This window comes from Leptidea sinapis, chromosome 33 (assembly GCF_905404315.1).
Source record: "Leptidea sinapis chromosome 33, ilLepSina1.1, whole genome shotgun sequence".
Lineage (NCBI taxonomy): Eukaryota > Metazoa > Arthropoda > Insecta > Lepidoptera > Pieridae > Leptidea > Leptidea sinapis.
The window spans coordinates 3295714-3315177 of NC_066297.1; the positions used below are offsets into that span (position 1 = coordinate 3295714).

A 19464-nucleotide genomic window follows, 5' to 3' on the forward strand; every position below is an offset into this window, starting at 1 on the left:
TATACAAATATGGTGGGCAAAGTACAACAAAAAACTTGCCGCAGTAGGTCTCGCAATGGGGTAAAATTAGCCTTGTTCAAGAACTAAAAAATAATTTCTACAATAATCTATACTAATATATAAAGCTGCAGTGTTTGTTTGTTTGTTTGAACGCGCTAAGCTCTGGTACTACTGGTCCGATTTGAATGATTCTTTCAGTGTTGGGTAGTCCATTTATCGAGGAAGGCTATAGGCTATGTTTTTTTTTTTCAAAATTAGGGATCCGTAATAAAATTGCTATTTTGTAACACAAGGTGTAAAATCGAAAATCTATTTTTGCGTGCGCTGCAAAAACTTTTGACAATAGAACAAAATGATGTACAGGCTATAATATAGGCAATATTTTATTACTTATAAAACTATCGCGTGAATTATACTCTATAAGGCAAAACAACGTTTGCCGGGTCAGCTAGTAATTAATAATCGCCGCTCTTGGATAACACTCCCCTTAATGCCTCGCCTAGTATTGTAATGCTTGGTCTCAAAATCTCGAGCGATTGCCAAATTTCGCGGTCACCTGGAAGACAAAGCAAAAAATTAAAATAATAAGTATTTTTTTTTCAAATATTAAAAGGCATAAAAGGCATTTATTTTCTCAAAATTGATTCCTTTAGAATTCATTTTGATGTCATTTCTAATATACTAGATTCTACTACCGTTTCGGAAACAAATGGCGCTCGGAGAGAGAAGGAGCGTTTTATATTTAAAATATATATGTATAAACTTTGGTGAAATTAGCATGTATTTAAATTGTATTTTAAGTGATTGAGGCTGACGTGCAATCTGTTGATTTTATGTCAATGAAGTATTTTTGACTTTGGAAATTGGCTGAACCATATCAGAAAATAGTGCATAATATTGTATAACTTTCTTCCTGCAATATCAAATGTGTGAATACGTGCTACGCCAACCTGAAAAGTAAACTACACGAAGTATAAAATATATTTTTGTACATATTTTGTGAAAACAATAATTTGAGAGCCTTCACGCCTTAAATATTACAAGCAAGGAGATTGGACTGAAGCCAAAATGCAATCAAATAACTTGGGTTGCTAGTTTTCTGATAAAATACATCCGAAGAACTGCAGAGCAGGTACCTGAGCTGGTAATTCTGGTAGTAAAACTAGCAAACTTGAATGTTCAAGTCGTATTTTACAAGCTATATGACTCGTATTTTATGAATCGCCAATTATTTTCACGCGTCGACGGGTTCGCAATGTAATTTTGACTGTGAACTCACTTGGTAGCCACTTTACTAAATGGACGGTTAACTTGTACAATGCTAAGTCTTTAATGTTATTCTTTTGGCTCGCAAGTTACATTTAAGTTGGGTACGTCGTCATAAAATAATTTTATAGACAAACTAGCTGACCCAGCAAACGTTGTATTGCCATATAAAGTAATAAAAAGAATTCAATAATTAAAATTTTTGGCATAAAAAAATAGATGACGGCCGATTCTCAAACTTACCAAATATATCGTACTACAATTATTGTATTCGATTGCCATCCTGCAGCCCCTATTGCGTATCTGTGGATGGAACAGAATAATATAAAAATCGCGATACAAAAATAGTTGTACATCATAGAAGGTCGATAATTTTAAGTTGTATGTATTTTTAATGCTGAACCACAATAAAATAAAAATAAAAACATTGTCAAAAAAAATATTTTGGGGAGTATATATTATTATAATCTGTATGTCGTCGGTAGCTTTTATAAAATCCTATTTAATTTTTGGATACAGTCGCTGGGATTGTCTTTATTAAACTTAAAATTCCATACTTTGATAAAACCTTCACCCTTCGCAGCTAAATATTGGATCTGTGAACCGGGGCATTATTTTAATGGAGCTACTTTGCCTCACTGCTTCTCACGAATTTCGTTAAACAGTATTTTTTTTGCATATACCAGTCTTTGATAAAGACCTCCAGGTTAGGTTAGGTTGACCCGAGCCTCCAGTCGGAAAACATAGTGGCAATCACCATTGAGTTCTGCGACTGGACACTTGGGATTGTGTCCGCCTACCTGGATGGGGGTAAGCCCCTGGAACCATACCTGGAATGTTTGTCCAGTGTCCGATCCAAATTGGGAACCTTGAGCGTTGTGATCGGAGGTGACTTCAATGCGCGGAGCCTCTGGTGGGGCAGCACGCTTGAGGACCACCGGGGAACCGAATTGGCAGGGTACTTTGATGACAACGAGCTGCACATCCTTAACACTGGGACCGAACCCACATTAAAATCAGTAGCAGTAGCTCCATGGTCGAGATATTCAATTTGACCACCCGCCTTTCCGACGCGCCTTAATTTTTATTAATTTTTCTTTTTAATCTAATCAAAGTTCCTGCTTTGCCAGCCAGCTTTTACTATTTTGGGTTCAAAAGAGTTTGCACCTTATCCTCACTATTTATCAATAGCTCCTCGTATAACAAGGTATAAGATCTGTGTTTGAAAACAATTAACAAAACAATAGCGACAATCTTAAAAATAACCCAACTAAAGATTAATTCTGCCTATTGTTGAACTTTCAACTGTAGTCTCTTGGCAGAATCATACAATTTGGTTGCGACAAAGAGTAAGTAGTAGTATTACTTCCTTATTTTCTTTGTTTCTAACAAATATCTCCAAGGCACCGCGATGATTAATTTTTTACGAAACGTCCTCCAAAACAAAAGCTTTTAATAGCTTTTTGTTTCGGTATAAGCTGGTCAGCGGGGGGATTAATAGCTACAAATTGCCTAAGGCGTGCCGTTAGCATTTCTACAAATCACGCGATTTTAGTTTAATCAATAATACCACATGAGGATTTTATTTTTATAATCTCGCGCGTCAAGGGGTTAACGTGTCCCTATTGCTACTTAAGTCTGTGATGTGTCTGCAGGAAGTCTCATCATCATGTACTTCAATATAGTGGTAGCAGATAGTATAGATTATTTAGTTTTTACTGTATTTCACGTGGTTGGTGTCTCACTACAATGATCAAGTGCATCATTGTCTTCATAAGTGTGCATTTACCAGTGGGGAGGAGGAGGCCACAGGCTGCTGGCTAGGTTATGGTATCACAACGGCGCCTATTTCTGCCGTGAAGCAGTAATGTGTGAACATTATTGTGTTTCGGTCTGAAGGGCGCCGTAGCTAGTGAAATTACTGGGCAAATGAGGCTTAACATCTTTCGTCTCAAGGTGACGAGCGCAATTGTAGAGGCGCTCAGAATTTTTGAGGTTTTTCAAGAATCCCATTGCATTGTAATGGGCAAGGCGTATCAATTACCATCAGCTGAACGTCCTGCTTGTCTCGTCCCTTATTTTCATAAAAAAACATATAAGAGACAGCAATTCATTTGATTGTAGAGTTCGTGTTCAGACGTCTTCTGGAATACTGACTCAATAATTTTTATTAATCATCCATTTAGGATTAAAAATCTTCGTGTTGTTTCTAAAAAATATTGTTTGTTGTTCCTTTTTCGTATATTACCAATGATATTACGCTTCCAAAAATGATTTGAACTTTAAATTCAGATTCGAGGACGAAGCACAACAAAAAATCATGAGTTTATGAGGTCGCAAGCGTTTCACAAGATCATTACAGCACAAGAAATTTGGCACGACGCGCCACCCGGCTCAAACATCTCGCATCAACTTACACTCGATTGGTCCGAGACTTTAAATTGTTTTAGGACAAATCCCTTTAATAGTCATTGTATTCATAGTCGTGCGTTAGTAAACGGTGTTTGGATTAGATTGACGTGTTTCATTACTTAGGCTCTAGAAGCCCGTTCGAATAAATTGAATTCGAAGGACCAGTTTACTAGTGAGAGGCTAATTTGCACAGGATGCCGGCTAAATTGTGGGTACCACAACGGCGCCTATTTCTGAGCGCAGTTGTAGTGCCACTCAGAATATTTGGGTTGTTCAAGAATTCTAAGCGGCACTGCATTGTAATGAAAAGGCATAAAAGGCAGTGCGTATCAATTACCATCAGTTGAACGTCGTGCTCGTCTCTCCCCTTAATGTCATTAAAAAACAAAGAATTTGCTATCCCTGTCTGTCACGTCTAATGCACGAGATGGTAAAACAATATTTGAGTGCCTTCGTAAATTTAAAACTTTACAAGCTAAATAAGGCTAAGGACGCAATCTGAAGCTCAAATATTCTTCCGTAGACATATTCGAGCAGTTTATACAAGAAACTTTCGAATCATCACCACATTGGGGTTCCGTAGCCAAATTGCAAAAATTTGTCCGTGTATGTCATAGCCCCATTTAGTTCCAAAACTAGAAGAACTTATACTGTTGAAACTTGGTAAGTAGATGTATAGTCTGTGAACCGCAATAACATTTACACACAAAAATAGAACGAAAACAAAAAAAAATCATCAACGTGTGTGGTCTATGGATAGGTCTTGAGGTTTCTTATATATTTTTTTTCTCAACTGAATAGTTTGCGCAAGAGACACTTCCAAAGTGGTAAAATGAGTGTACCACCTGGTAACTTCTAAAATAAGAGAATGATAAAACTAAAAAAATAATGTACATTACCATGCAAACTTCATTCTAAAGTTGGTTTGAACGAGATCTAGGTGTTTTTTTTTAAAACGTCATAAATCGTAAACCGCAATTTTCCTTTCATTCAATCAGCTCGAATATAAAAAAAAAAAACATATTATATTACTTGCTGCTACGGAACCCTTCATGGGCGAGTCCGACTCGCACATGGCCGCTGTTTAATGTCCCGTCCCTATTCTTGGTGAGATTAAATTTCACCTTGAGTAAGATCCGGCCATGAAGTCAGTAGCATTTTTTATTTTTGTCAGGATATTATTGTCTTCAAAAAACTAATAAGTCTTGTAACTAATTCTAGTAGGCTTCATAAGATACATAATAGCTTTAAGGGTAAATGTATACACTTCTATAATAAAGTCCCAGCCACTGTTCAGGCATTATCTATAAATAAATTTAAATGTTTTATAAAAAAATGGCTTTGTCGTAAATCCTATTACTCCACTGCTGAATATCTAAATGATCGGACAGCCTGGGACTAGATTGTGATTATTTTATAGCGATAGAAATGACTGTACAATATTGTATATTTTTATTGAAAAGAGCGCAAAAAAAGAATGCTGGGAGAGTTTCTTGCACCGCTTCTTCTCTCTCAGAGCGCCATTTGTTTCCGAAGCGGTAGTAGTATCTAGTAGTATAAAAAATGACATCAAAAAGATTTCTAAAGGAATCAATTTTGAGAAAATAAATGCCTTTTTATAAGTGCGCTCCAACCCCATCTACTTATAACTACATCTTCAAAGTTGTCAAAGACTTAAGACTCCAATATGTATGCAAATCCAGGAATACGGCTCCTGAATGGCAGTTATGATGCGACCCCGGGGACCTCGAATGTTTCCAAAGCCGAACATTAATCACCTGCCTATCGTACTCGATAACGATCTTAATTAACGGATAGATTATTTGGTTATTGTTATCACTTATAATATCTACGTGAATTACGAAAGTTATTGTTAGAATGAGGCGCGATGTTATCATCGTATTTTCAAACGACACTGCGTCAAGAGACCGCTAGTATGTAGTAGTTTTATACAAGTCTGCAAAATAAATGAAAAACTCAAACAAAACTGAAAACAAAATTTTATGAACGATGCGGGACTCGAATGAGAGTTGAACAAAGCATACAAGATTTTATCAACTATACGTCACTCGAACGTTTGGCTCAGTTGGAAAGAGTGTGCTCACGGAACGCGAGAGGTCCCGCATCGTTAATAAAATTTTGTTTTCAGTTTTATTTGTATAATTAATCAGAGAAGTGAGGGTGATGAACTTTTTAGCATTCGATATATGCACCGTGTGGGTGCTATAGGCCGACCGTTTATAGTCCTCGCCTGCGGGCTACAGGGGCGCGGAGGTATGACGACAAAGGGGACTGAGACAGGTGCGGGCGGCGGGCAAATTTTTGTAATCGCTCATTTCGTGTATATCTCACTAAGCGCCCCCGCCGCGTCCATGGTGCGTCGGAGCGTGCAACTCCGAAAAAGTGGCCGTGATTACGACTTGGGCCTTAAACTTGCGCTTCCTAACTTAGCCATAGTTTTCGCATATCTTTATGTCAGTCAAAGCCAGGGGAGCGTGGCTGAACCAGTGAGCCCTTCGTGTGGGATGATCAACTCCCCAGGCCAATTGGCTTCCTCTTCAGCAATAAGGACGATTAGTTATTATGATTCCATCGCAAAAAAAGTAGGTTAAAGCAAAATTCAGTTCAATTTCTTCTACAATCCACTTTAAATAGAACAGGTAATACTTGAAATGCAAGGCAAGTGCGGCTCAGATACGAGAACAAATAGTATTGAGGTTTCATCGAACCGAGAATACCTTCATGTATTATGGAAATACGTCGGGGACTTAGCAAACCGGGGGATGAGGTTCTATTTTCAGTCGACACAATATAGATATATATTTATTTCACGGAGGAATGGTTAATTTGGTGTGGATTTGTAACACAATTTTTGACTGGAAAAGCGTTTTGTAGAAGTGCAGTATTATAGCGAGACAGTTGTAGGACGGCCCAGTTAAAAATCATTCCCATGGGTAGGTATACAATGTGTAAACTATATCAGCCATTGTATGAAAAATGCGTAATGACAACTGGGCTTGGCCTCGCTTACATTAGTATAAAGTGTAAAAATGATTTTTTTTATAAAATCTTTATAGTGTATAGATAACACGGCACGTTTACGCTTTTACCTTTTATATACCTATAGTATAGAAAAAGCATACAATTTTAATATACCAAAAACCTGACTCTAAATGGATAAATTTAGGAGTAAACCAGTAAAAGATAATTAATGAAGAAATACCTTGCAAACATCGACTTTCCAATATTAGCACTACTTGAAATGCAGGGTAAGTTTAGCTGAGCTATGATAGCATTTTTCAAATAGAGGTTTACATTGAGAATTCATCGAACCAAGAATACCTTCATACATTATTTAAATACGTCGGGGCTTAATACGAATTAGGAGAGGTGGCTTTCTATTTGCGGACGTCATGGATTATTTCTATTTGTATAAAAGACGAGGCGATCTTTGAGAGAGGAGCGCTCGATGTTAAAGACAGATAGGTGGATATTAGCTACTGAAATTTTTCAACAAATCCGGCCATAAATATTGTTACATCTTTCTAAAAACTTCGGATGTCGGTCATTTTCAAGACAATGGAAAAGCTAGGTATTAGTCGTATGTTCGTATATCGTACTATCGATAGATATACCAAAACAACCTCTATCGAAGGTTAAATAATGGGACGACCGCGTGCTGTTAGAACTAAAAAGGCTGTTAAAGCCAGATTTCGACAAAATCATAAGAGCACTTGAAGGGCTGAAGCTTGATACTTATCTTTGATGTACAGGAAATGCCCTAAATCAATCACTACAGTTAAAAAGATGACACAATGGTTTTCCACAATTGAAGAGCTCTATAATAAGCAAAATAATAATAATAATATTGACACACTTTTTTTACACAAATTACCTTGGCCCAAATTAAGCATAATATATAGCCTGTGTTATGGATTGCAAGACAACGATATATTTAATACGATATATTAACTAAAAAATATACATAAATACATTTAAACATCCATGACTCGGAAATAAACATCCATATTCATCATATAAATGCTTGCACCTACCGGGATTCGAACCCGGGACCTCTAGCTTAGTAGGTAGACTGACAGAGTGTTCGCTCATAGCTCCAAAGAGGCTTCACAAGTGGTTGAAAAGGTGCATCGGGTTCATCAATATCAGTGAAGGTTTGGTGGGAGGTGTGTTATCAAGATGGTATAAAGCTTAATGTTTGTGTTAATAGGAGTGAAGGCTTCACCCAAAATGTATCAAGAGACTTTCGCATATAAAATCTGAAACCACTATTAAAATTTAAGTTGTGGTCAGTTTAAGAAGACATGGCCTGCTAGTCAAAAAGTGCTAAGGCAGTCATTTTGCATAGAGTTTTTTTACATTTATTACTGACAAGACAATAACCTTCTATGTATTTACATAGAAGTTTGATTAGGTTGTTTGTTACAATTTATTCGAATTCAAATATTTTTATCCAAAATAGGATGTGACATCACTTATTGAAAGTGAAAAAAATACCACCCATTCCAATAAGAATACCTCAGTCCTGAGAAGAAAACTCAGCGGGCTTTTTTTTCATCTAAAAATATGTTTACAAAGTAATATCGTACAATTAAACTTATTATTTAATAGCCGTTCGCTCCATTCTCAATCTGTGGAATCATTAAGAAAGTCATTTATTTTCTAGTAATCTTTACCACGCAAACGTTTTTAACAATTCTTTTGAATATCGTAATACTTTTGTTTTGAACATTTTCTGGAATCTTGTTATAAAAGCATATACATCGCCCCACAAAAGACTTCTTAGCCGAGTAATAAGCATAACAAGTTTAGGTTTGTTCTTCGTGTTAATATCGTAATAGTCACAGTTTCTAGAATATTCCTCAATGTGCAGAACATTGTCAAGAATATACTGTGAAGCAACAGTCAAAATGTTTATTTCTTTAACTAGTTTTAAAAGTCAATTGTCAAATAATCGCGACGCGTGCCATTTGAGATTTGAAGTAGTGTTTCATGTTATAATTTGCAAGGAGCACGCGTTTGTATATCGTCGTATGCGGCGAGTAATCTCGACAACTTTGCAAAAGTGGCTCTTCAGTAAAATGTAGAGTTACCTAATTGCATGTCCTTGAATCACGTGCAGTTAAGTTTACGAAGATTTAAACAAGTGTGGGCGTGGTTTGTGTCCGTGTAACTTGCAGGTTAGCGACTGAGATGCTTTTATTGCTCGCACTTCAGCATCAACTTGGATTTAAATTCTGCAAAAGCGCGAATAATATTTCGTTGCTTGTTTTCTACTTATATAAACTCGAAACTCGCGTAGCTGGTTATAGTTTTAGCAAAATGTTTTCAGTGTATCACGTTGGGTCGGATATTTCACAACCCCGCGTTTCGTGAGAAAGTTTCTTTTTTGGACACCTAAGAGCTGATACACCTCAAAAGGCCATCAATCCATTATTGACCTCTGGTATTGCGTATCGCCATGATAATAAAAAAAAGGTTGCGTTGCAAGATTATTTAGTGTTAAGTTAACCTGATTGAACTGAAAGCCACATCCTGGGAGTTAAACAAGACACGAGATTTATCAACGATACGTCACTCGAACGGTTGGCTCAGTGGAAAGAGCGCTCGCACGGAACGCGAGAGGTCGCGGGTTCGAGTCCCGCCATCGTTCATAAATTTTGTTTTCAAATGTAATTCGTGTTATTGTTCATATATATATATTCAAGTGAATATCTCAGTTCCACAAATTACACGATTGTATTTCTCATAATTTTGAACTTGGTTATATAATCCCATCTCAATAAACTTCCCGTATACTCAAACAATAAATAGTAGACATCTAAAATATTAATCTTTTCATTCCATTAGCTATATTCATCAAACTTTAATGTTTCTCTGAACATTTTAAGCAGTTATAGGAATGTAGCCGTATTGGTATTCATATCGCGTTGGTTGTAAACACATATTGGAAAGGCATGAAATGCGGGTAGTAGTGACTTTTAAATTTCCAAATCGAGCGCGAATTGTCGGATTAAATCGCGTTTTGATAATTTAATGCATAGTTTCCTAATTAACTATGAGGGACATTATGTCTGTGTGCTCAATGTAATTATATTTACATTTTCAAATCGACTTATTTGATCATATAATTCCGAATCCACTTTTGATCTAAATCCATTCAAGTGATTGAGAGACGAATGTTACACAAAGTGTTATGGGAACGATTGTCGAGAGCAGCTCATAGCAGAACCAATATGTTCTGTGTCGCCTTTGAAATAATCTAGGAGTTCACCTCTGTAAGACCCCAATCACATCTGAATGCGCCCGTCACCCTGACCATGAGCAAATATGGTATTTCTCATGTGCCTGTAACTGTTAGTGCCTTTTCACGTACCCGATTACCGGCTGGCGAAGTGTATCCGTAATGTAATACCTAGCTACCATACTGCCTGTCTTCTATACTGTTTTACCCGGTGGCAGGACAGACAGTACGTAAGAAAACTTACGAGGAATCATCCAGTCGGATAGTCATGGTCGGCAACCGGGACGTTTAAAGATTTACTAGACTACTGACTAGATGTTCTCCTAAAATTTTTTTTATGAAAATACGGGACGAGACGAGCATTTTACATTACAATGCAGTGCCGCTCAGGATTCTCGAAAAGCCCAAAAATTCTGAGCGGTACTACAATAATTGCGCTCGTCACCTTGACACACATTGTAAGACTAGCTGACGCGGCAAACGTTGTTTTGCCATATAAATAATTTTTAGAGTTGACCGTTTTTGGACATTGCAACATTACTTTATTTTTGTAAAATAAAAGATTTTTTAAAATAAACATAGCCTAAGTTACTTTCTTTTACATCACCTACCTGCCAATAAGATTCCCGTCAAAATTGGACCAGCCATTTCAGAGATTAGCTGTAACAAACAGACAGACAAACAAATATTGTAAAAAAAAAACTTATTTTTACGTATGTACCTACGTATATACATTCATATACATCTAGTAAAAAACGGTTTTTTCAATATTAAAAACAGACGCGCCAATTTTATTTATATGTACTCGTATAGTTAAGTGTTTTGTCAAGATTTGCATCAATGTCAGGCTAATTTCGTTGTTCCTCACAGATCTAGAGGGCGCGGGTGGTCGGGCCCGGCGCCATGGCGACCGTGGAGGGGCGGCCGGCGCAGTATGGCGTCACGCTGCGGCAGCTGCGCGAGCTCATGGAGACGCGCGGTGCCGAGGGCATGGCCAAGATCAACGCCCTCGGCGGCCCGCAGGAGCTCTGCAAGAAGCTCTACACCTCCACCACGGACGGTGAGTACACCTCACACTGATACAGCTCTCCCACCCGACCTATCGTCATGACTACCAATTTTTTATGGAAAAGGAGGACAAACGAGTCTACGGGTCACCTGGTGTTAAGTGATCACCGCCGCCCACATTATCTTGCAACACCAGAGGAGTTACAGATGCGTTGCCTTTAAGGAGGGTGTACGCGCTTTTTTTTTTGAAGGTACCCATGTCGTATCGTCCCGGAAACACCGAACAAAGAAGCTCATTCCACAGTTTTGTAGTACGTGGCAGAATGCTCCTTGAAAACCGCACTGAATTCGGCCGCACCGAATTTGGCGGCAGGAATCAGGTGAAACAGCTCTGCGGAACACTCCCATTGTCAAATTAATTAGTTTTTTGTACCAAATTTTTGTGGACATGGTCGGATACGCCATTAATTCATCTCGGTATCATATCATCTACTGTTCCTACTTTACAGCTTCTAGCTTGCTCAACCCCAATAGATTTGCATTTGTCTAATTTCTTTATGTACAATCTCAGTGTGGCAAATCTCGTGGGAACTGACAATAAGTCTAGTTTGGTGTGCCAAAGAAAATGCCAGTTCAACAGATCGCCCAATCTATTATAACGAGATTTAGGTGTTCTGCTGTATTTAATGTCTGGTCTATAAATAAAATAATGGCGTTTTTGTATCAATTAAAGAACGGATGTACTGACAGGAGCTCTTTTCCAGACACACAACAAAGCAAATTTGTTTTAACGGAATTCTGATTCCCACACAAAAAGTGCGCCTTTTTAGAGGCCGTGAACAATGGCATGTTATTGCTGTACTTTAGAATGCCAACCACCGCGATGGCCTTAAAGTGATACCAGGTGATGTGCGTCCTGCTATGCAGTAGAAGTTAATCCAATTTCCCTAATTACAAGCAATCTTTAGTCCGTACTTCAATTCCTTCAACAGCATTCGTACACACAATCTACTACTTCTATATTCTATATCTTTCTATTTGATTCGAAATATTTTTCTACGGAGTGTATTAAAAACAAAGTTGTTACAGTTTTAATTTTGTTAGATGTTTAAATAAAATAATTATCCCGCGCCGGCAAAGTTGAGTCGAGAAGTTCGCTCTTTATTTTCGCTTAAAAATTGAAATTATAGTTTTAATTTCCAACAGAAATCCGCGGACACGAGAATAATATTGTGTAACTACACCAACTCTTCATTATGAAACTTGTTTTTGTGGGTACTTTTACAAAAGTAATTTCATGTTTGGTTCTTAAGTTTGTTACATGCTTTTTATTAGCTTCAGCTGTTGTATGTTTGTTTTTAACCGACTCATTTGGGCACGGTTTTGACCCACTTTAAATAGATAGATTTCGTTCAAACTTCGTACATTTATCAAGGACCGATAACAATACATTAATTTGATACAATTGTTCCATTTTTCAATTTGCAAAATAAGATTTTTGTTATTTTATATAATTTTCATGTATCGTCTGAATGAATTGATGTTAATTTTAAATTTGTTCTCTTTTTTTTTAGTTCGGTTTTCTATAAAAATCGTGCTATTTAGTTTTTTTTAACTACTATTTATTTTATGAATTGAACAATGTCTTCAGAACTTCGGAATTTTGGTACGTCTTTGGTTTAGTGATGCGTCGTAACTAAACACAATTTTAGCGAAAATCTGACGTACGCTTAACTCAATCTAGAATCCAAAAAACATTCGTTATTGTATCAGTATTGTAAAATAATTAAAATAGGTGTAGGACAAATATGCTAATAATAGATAATTAATCTCTATTAACTTATTACCTACCCGTAAGCCGAAGAACAATGTAGACTTTAAATTTGTAACCTCAGAGCAATCATTGAGAACTAATATAACGTGCTGTAAAGAGAAATACTTAAAATAGACATCCGCAGCAAAGAATAAATTTTCATCACATGGCGCTGTAGCACTCGTAATCCTTGTAACCCGTGTGTGCTTAAAGAGCTTACCTGAATTAGATTTGCAACTGACACCATTCAACGAGTCCCCGTAATGAATTGGTACAACACGGTGAGTGACAGGTGAATCTCGTTTGCAGGCACCAGGTAACTACATAGCACGCAGCATCCGCAAAACAAATGGAAACGCTTAGCCTGCCTCATCAACGTCTATACGAGGGGAGGTCAAAAAGTTCGCGGAATGACTGGGAAAAAAGATGAAATGATACATTATGTTATTTTTCCTTTTCAATATATTCCCCCTTAACACGAATACATTTTTGGGATCTGGCATATAACTTATTAATACCGTCGAAAAAATAGGTTTTGTCTTGGGCGTCAAAATACGCCGAAATCGCCGACTTGACTTCATCATCGTCTCTAAATTTTTTTCCACGCAGCTCTTTCTTCATCTTTGGGAATAAATAAAAATCACTAGGGGCCAGGTCTGGACTGTAGGGTGGATGGCGTAGTTGTTCAAAACCGCATCGATGAATGGCAGCCGTCGCAACATGACTCGTGTGAACGGGCGCGTTGTCGTGCAAAAGGAGTACACCTTTTGTCAGTTTTCCTCTTCTTTTTTCTTTAATAGCTTCTTTTAATCGGTCCAATAGGGAAGCGTAGTACTCTCCCGTTATAGAAACACCACGTTCTTTATAATCGATCAAAAGAATACCTTCAGTATCCCAAAAAATAGTCGCCATGATCTTTCCGGCCGATTGCGACACTTTAAATTTTTTTGGGGGTGGTGTGCCTTTTTTGTGCCACTGCATCGACTCCTGCTTTGACTCAGGCTCATAGTGGTGAACCCAAGTTTCATCACCGGTTACAATTCGGGCCATAATTTCTTCCCTAACTTCTCCACAGCGGTCCAAATACTCGCGGGAACAGTTGACGCGCTCACGTTTTTGCAGCGGCGTGAGCATTCTCGGGACCCACCTTGAACACACTTTACTCATGCCAAGATGTTGATGAAGAATATTTAAAATTGTGGTTTCTGATACTCCAACTGATGCTGCAAGTTGTTTCTTCTTCAACCTTCCGTCTTCCAATACAAGTTTTTCAACTTTTTCAATGATTTCCGGCGTAGTGGCCTCAATGGGCCGTCCAGGTCGAGGATCATCTTCAATTGACTCCCTTCCTTGCTTGAAAAGGCCGTGCCATTTGTAAATCATGGTTTTACCAGGAGCAGAGTCTCCGTAAACAGCTAACATCTCTTGCAAAATAGTTTGAGGCGTTTTTCCTTGTTTGGTGAGGAACTTTACGACGGCGCGATGTTCAATTTTCTCCATAGTGGCTAGTTTGTTCCCGATTTACTTGTTCACTCGTTTGTAACTCGAAAGCTAATGACCCAATTAGGCTAGAAATTGGCATATATAGTAATTATGAGTTACTCAAGTAGCGGCTACCTGGAGGAGCGACCTCACCCCCGCCAACCCCGCCATTCCGCGAACTTTTTGACCGCCCCTCGTATATCTTGTGGGATTAGCCTGCGCACATATTTGTCTAACCACGTAATATTAACGTTGTGGTGTTTAGGACAATGTTTGATGTGAAGCAACTAGAATGAAATGCGTCCACGAAATTTATCTGCAAAATTATTATATGCCATCAGTACTCTTTCTTTACCCTCAATTTATATTAATATTCCATAGATAGACCGTAAATCACTACATCCTGACTTTATTTGAGTTTATGTGCGATTTTACTGCAGTTGTTTATGTTAAAAAATTCTTAAGGAACACAAACTGCTATATTCTGTTTTAACTATAATTTCAGAAACTAGTGTCCCATTTTGGACTAAAGTCTTAACACCCATATTATTCTTGTTAGCATTTAGTTTTGAATGTGATATAATTGCTTTTTGTGTAGTGTATTCTTTTCTGTTGCTGTAACTGTTATTGGTGAGTTTATAAAATTTGCGGTAGCAAATTAAATCAAGGGCTTTAATTAACATACAACAATTTTTATACGTCTAGATGAAAGAGATTTCTATAAGTAGTCTAAATTGTTGATCAGCTCGGTTGCCAAGTAATTTCTTCTATCGCCCCTATGAGTCCTGTAGAAATACGCCCAACATTTGAGGAGTGCACTGGCTAACTAAGGACTCCCGTTTACTCATTTACAAAATCCGCGAACGCTTTTTCGACTTTATTTATTTGTTATATGCAGAACAGGTTCTGTTAGCAAGTGTTCGTTACAAACTGCAGATAGCCACGCACTAAATCGTGTACTTCTTGAATTAGACGCCCAACGTGCTGTGAAAAGCGGTTGTACGAGTAACATACGACGTATCTCTAAAGGACAATTTAATTATTAAAGACACAGAAATTAGTAAACATGATCCCAAAAAGTCAGGGTCTTGTGCTTCAAGAGTAAGTTGCTTGTTTTCCAATCCTCTGAGATTATCGTTGTTTTATTTGGAACTGAGTTAGTTGTCCGATCCGAATCCCCGGAGATTTAGTCTTTTGTAAATACAACATCATAGGTAAATACGTTTACTGACAATCTTTATGTCTTTCTCGTTACGTTTACTCATTTTTATTTTACTTCACTTTTATGCTTTTTCTTTCTTATTGCTCTTCTGATGTCATATGATATGAGCATTTTTGGAATTCTTCACAGTATCATCAATAGTTCTTTGGTTTGTTATACATTAATTAAAATTCTGTATTAATGAATTTGTATAATGAAATTATCTCGCACGCAGCTCATCAAAAACTAATTAGCGTAAAAATAATTGTTTTGTCGAAATTAGTAAAATTGGTGTTTGGGTACAGAATTTTTTATTAGATTGATAATTTGATAATATTAACTTATTGACTTGACTTAAATTAATAACTTACAATTAATTATAAACACAAGAGCTCTCACAGGATTGTAGACTCCTAGGCGTTGCTAATGCACACGTTTGGTTCTAATAGTTAAGTAACTGGGATTCCTGTTGATCCGTGCAATTGGACAGTCATTAAAAGTTTTCCATTATTATGCGGTATATTTGGCAGCATCCCATTCAGGCCGAGTCGACTTTGTTTCAGCGTTCGCCAACTAGCTTTAATAATACTAATGAAAGATTAATGCTGTTTTAGTAGTGAGTTTAATAACGTCGTAAATTCAACCGCGGTAGTAATGAGGTCGCCATCGGTCAACTCTCAACAATCTTATTGTTCACATTGGTAAAGAATATGTGAAAGAAAAATACATCTATGCTTTTACATTTTGCAGCTAATAAGCAATTGTGCTAAATCTCAATTAACTTCTAAACTAGAATTATTTCTTTTGATTTACCCAATATACTTACCTGAGCCATTTGTTGGTACTTTACGTTGTTAGTTTCTAATGGAGTTCGATCAAGCTAAACCTATGTAGGTCAGGTTTGAGTCTCCTACTTATCACGTTTCTGCAATGTTCCTCGGCGGACAGAGACAAATGATCCCGACTTCAAATGGGGATTGTGGGTGTTGGTTTTGTGGAAAATAGGTTTTGCAATAACAGTAAATACACTATTTCGGTGGCTAACAATAGGAACATTAACTCACGGGTATTTGATAGCATCAAGTGTTGGATTGATATTAGTAATGTTGTGTTATGTATTGTCTACAGTAATTGTGAATGATGGAATGAATGGAATTAGATACGAACACTAAATTCAGAATACGTTATTCTTTAAGTTTATGTTGCAGGTAAATTATATTTAATTTAAATAAATAACAAGATTTAAATAAATAATAAGATACACGATGTAGACTTAGTTTCTCTAAATAAGATTATAAGTGAACTACTACGACTGCTGGCAAAATAAAACAAGTTACTGGTGGAATTAACCCTGTATATCTTAAAAATCATACTGTGAGTTTTTTGCGGCTGCTCTTCTAGGGTTATAGTATCGAATGGACTGTATATTTTAAATTTCAAGTGATTCAAATACCAAACATTGAATAAATTAGCAATATTAGCACATTTGTTTGCACATTGATGTTTCTTTTCAACGAAATAAAATATTCGCCAACAAAATCTACACGCAATTATGTAGCGTACATCTTGAGTAACAAAGTCTTTGTTAGCTTGCCGCCATTTCCCTTATTTTTCATGAGTGATGGATCGTCTCTGTCAACCGCTTGCTGTAAAACGCTCGGTACAAACGAAAAAATATGATCCCTAGCGTTCCCGGTCCAAATAATGTCTTAATCTACGCTAGAATGTATTATTCATCACTGGCTTATTCAGTCAAATTACATTCGGCTGAATTTTTAAAATGTGGCACTGTGCCAGTTGTGCCATTACCATTTACCAGTAATCTAAAGGGTTGCTGCAATTAATCAAAATATCTGCTGTTGAAGTGAAACGTTTCCTTGCGTTATTTATGTTAATTTAACAGCCTCTATCGAATTGCTCGAAATTCTTTCACAACGTGATCATGTAAAATAGAAATATTCTGTACTTGAAATTATCTATTTGAATAAAGATACAATTTAGTATAGGAGTTGTTCTTTCACCGTTATGAAGCGTCATATTCTTTTCAAAAAGAGATTAAGTAAATATTGAAATTAAATTTGGTTTAAGCCTTATTTCTCGTCTAAGGGCCCAACCAAATGTTTCTATAACTGATCTGCCACCGTTATATTTAGGGCAGCGTTACTTGGTCGATGTCTCAATGTGATTTGATTGTTGCGAGCAGGCGGATCACCTAACACTAGGATAAAATTAGTATTGTCTACAATGAATCTACGTGTACACGCTGTCGCGTCTCATATTATACAGGCCTTGTGCCAATTGTGATATGAAATACTAGCCGTACATGTAATATAATCTGCTTAATTTTCTCGCGAGATTATGTCATATTGGCGTTGGGTAGTTATATTCTTACTATGATACTCGTGATGTTGTTTGGCGAAATGACTGCTTCTTGCTCTGACTGCTCCCCAATATCATGGAGCCAGAAATAACCAGGGAAAATGCGCAGTGCGTAGCTGACAAAGCTTTCTGGATTTTTAATTTGCAATTTATCTATGTTTTGCGTCATATAATTGCAGAAGATTATAATTATCAAATTTTTATGATTTATATACGAAAATGAACAGGAAATTTAAAGAATAAAGGGGTGTCATGAATGATCTTGATTTACGATGACATACTGGACAGTGCCTTTAGTCCAGTGGTCACAAGCCTACTCCTTGACCATATTGATAAGGGATCAGAAGTATTGACCATCCACTGTAACAAGAATCTCACGAGCTTTACTCATAAAAGTAAACACTGGGGTCAAAATTTTAACTCGATTCACAAGAAATCTTTAACGAATAAAGAAAAGTTAGACTTTATACTGATATTGTTCATAGTATACACAACACATAAATTCGAACAACCCCGAAGTAATTCCAGACAAGCACTTGAAAAGTTCCGGCCTTAGTGAGCTAACCTTGTTTCGGTTTACTTTAAACATGCGAGGGCGCGTGACGATCTCGTCAGAACCGGAGTGGATCAGGCGGGCGAGGCTAGTCAAATCGCATTAGCTGGTAGTCGATGCACAGCCGATGCATCGGGGCCATTCTCAACGATTTATACTGTGCTTACTGCAGACATGTCTAATGTTCAGATGGAGCTCTTGAAACGAGATGTGTTAAGTTATAGAATACCCGAGGGCCGAGATCATGCCGTATTTTTTGTATATTGTTTTTTAACAGAGTATTCTGTAATTTTAAATGTCAATATTGCAATCTCAATATAATGCAAATTCCTTTTGTATGTGTCATGATTATCACAGAGTATCAAATATAAGAACGGCTCTTTCTCTTGAGTATAGAATCAGCAGGAGATTAGAGATGGTCAATGGATTTTGTTACTTGTTATTGTGTTTTTTTGAATACGATAATATTGACAACAACATAATCTAGGTTAAAAGCTACAATGTTGTAACTTTAAAAATAAATGATATTATTAATATTCTTATTAAAGTATTAAATATTATATGGTTGTGAAAATTCATATGATTTATTCAAATTTGTCTCTGTCTGAGCAACGTAGTCCTATCTAATATGCGGCAAGATATTTTGGGATTAATCGAATCGTTGATTGGTTTTCGCTCTCGTGTTGAATGCAAAGACGGTTATATTGATCATAGAGACTAGTTTAGGGTTATCAGCTTTGTGTTATGATTTAACGATATGTGGTACTAGTTGTGCCCGCAACATCGTCAGCGTGAATCTAAATCTATCTCGGCATGTTAATCTTAATATATATAAATGCAGTGTCCTGAAGTTTGTTTCCAGTGAACTCCCTAACTAATGAACGGATTTTAATGGGGATTACTTCATGGAGTGCAGTTTAGTCCAACTTGAGAGATAGGATAGTTTTTATTTAGATTTGGGACCCATAATTATTTATATTTCCAATAATTGTTTTGTATGGACATATTTTCTATGAGAGAATTTATTGGCGCACGGTTTAACAGTTCTGATGTGAAACAATTTCATTATAACAACAGAAATTATA

General features: G+C 36.9%; 1 protein-coding gene across 6 annotated transcripts in view; it reads left to right on the forward strand.

Moving 5' to 3' along the window:
• Window positions 1–19464, forward strand: part of LOC126974770 (plasma membrane calcium-transporting ATPase 3) — a 221106-nt gene that overhangs the window by 133696 nt on the left and 67946 nt on the right. For all 6 annotated transcript variants that reach the window (XM_050822434.1, XM_050822432.1, XM_050822437.1 and 3 more), the window contains one exon: window positions 10814–11003. In XM_050822434.1, the coding sequence (XP_050678391.1) occupies window positions 10847–11003 (157 nt within the window). In that variant the 5' untranslated portion in view covers window positions 10814–10846. The remainder of the gene's footprint in view (window positions 1–10813; window positions 11004–19464) is intronic.